This window comes from Dipodomys ordii, unplaced genomic scaffold, assembly GCF_000151885.1.
Source record: "Dipodomys ordii isolate 6190 unplaced genomic scaffold, Dord_2.0 Scaffold69, whole genome shotgun sequence".
In the NCBI taxonomy this organism is placed as follows: Eukaryota; Metazoa; Chordata; class Mammalia; order Rodentia; family Heteromyidae; genus Dipodomys; species Dipodomys ordii.
Genome location: NW_012267285.1, coordinates 2,422,094 through 2,423,519, shown reverse-complemented (window position 1 = coordinate 2,423,519; position 1,426 = coordinate 2,422,094). Strand labels below are relative to the sequence as shown.

Below are 1,426 nucleotides of genomic sequence, written 5' to 3'. Positions count from 1 at the left end.
GGGGCAGCGGCACGCAGCGTGCAGCCCTGAGCGGCTGTCTGCGCGCGGGGTCCGGCCGCAGGGCCGCTCGCCTATCTGCTGGCGGCCAGGAGAGGGCGTGTGTGTGCACGGGGGCACCCCCCCCAGGACTGCGAGCTCACCTTCTTCCTGATGGCCAGGCGGGCCAGCAGGCCACTCTTTTCCCAGTGCGCGTGGACCTGGCTCTGGTAGTCGTAGGAGGGGAAGAAGCACACCACCCCTCCGGGGACCACGCTGCACAGGTTGCACAGGGCACGGCCCGTCTCCTCCATCTGCAAAGGGAGACAAGGAGCCCCGGGGTCCTGTGCCCCCCAAGCCTCTGCCCGCCCCCAGCGGTCCCGTGAGCCCCCCCCCAGTGCCCGGGACCCCGGCACCGACAGCCTGGCAGCTCAGCCCAGCGCTTGCCCTCCTCACTGAACTAGATTCTTCTGCCAAATCCCCGGTGCCGGGGCGTCGGGGCCCCGCCCTGCAGGTGGGGGCGGGGGGAGTGGGGGCAGTGGGAGTGGGGGCGGGGAGGGAGCACGCCGCACGCACCATCTGAGGCAGGGCTCGCTTCTGGAAGGTGAAGTCCAGCGGCTGGCCCGAGGGCCCGTGGCAGATGACCAGGGGCAGGATGTGGTCTGGCGGGATCACGTGACCTGAAGAGACCCAGAAGGCAGGTCCAGCGCAGGCCTGTGCGCCCCTCAGCCACCCATGGGGACGGTGGCCGGGCGCGAGGCGGGTGCTCTACCGCCTGGGCCAGGTCCCGGCTGCGGAAGAGCGGCCGTGCTCACCCACGCCTCCCGGGCCACGCGGGTGGTGCAGCCCGTGGACGAGCCAGGCCAGGCCAAGGCTCCGCCCTGCTCCCAGCCCAGCACCCCGGCCCAGCCTCCGCCCTCCGATCCTCACCGCAGGAAAACTCCACCACGCGCTCAGCCTCCACCCCGGCGCACGCCAGCAGCTGCTCCCGGAAGTCAGACACCTGCCGGCCGCAACGCGCAACGCAGGCACCCGGTGACCGCCGGGCGCTGGGGGGCCAGCAGCACACGAGAACGGCCCCCGACACCCCGCCCGCTCCCCTCACACGCCCAGACCCGCGTTCGAGCGCCCCGGACAGGGATCCGCAGACGTTACTGGCGGACACAGCGGGAGGGGCCGGGCATTAGGTCAAGACTTGACGACACCACGAATTAACATGCGTGTGTGGGTGACCTCACCCCTGCATCCCTCCCTCTCCCCCCATCCCGCATGCGTGCACGGGGCAGCAACCTGCCAGTGGCCAGGCGTGTCCACCTGCCTGAGCCCCCACGCCCACCGGACGTGACCCCAACCGGAAGTCCCTTCGGTGGCGCGGCAGTGACCCCTGGTGGGCGCTGCTGGGCACCTCCCGCCGGCGGCCTGGCCGGGCTGGGCCCCTCCCTCCACCTCC

General features: G+C 72.2%; 1 protein-coding gene across 1 annotated transcript in view; it reads right to left on the bottom strand.

The window, feature by feature from the left end:
- The window catches only part of Ddx11 (DEAD/H (Asp-Glu-Ala-Asp/His) box helicase 11), a 10,292-nt gene that overhangs the window by 1,490 nt on the left and 7,376 nt on the right, over window positions 1-1,426 (bottom strand). Inside the window, exons 10-12 of the mRNA XM_013023612.1 lie at window positions 907-1,025; window positions 553-656; window positions 141-290 (exon numbers count right to left, since the gene is read on the bottom strand). Coding sequence (XP_012879066.1) covers window positions 141-290; window positions 553-656; window positions 907-1,025 — 373 coding nt within the window. The remainder of the gene's footprint in view (window positions 1-140; window positions 291-552; window positions 657-906; window positions 1,026-1,426) is intronic.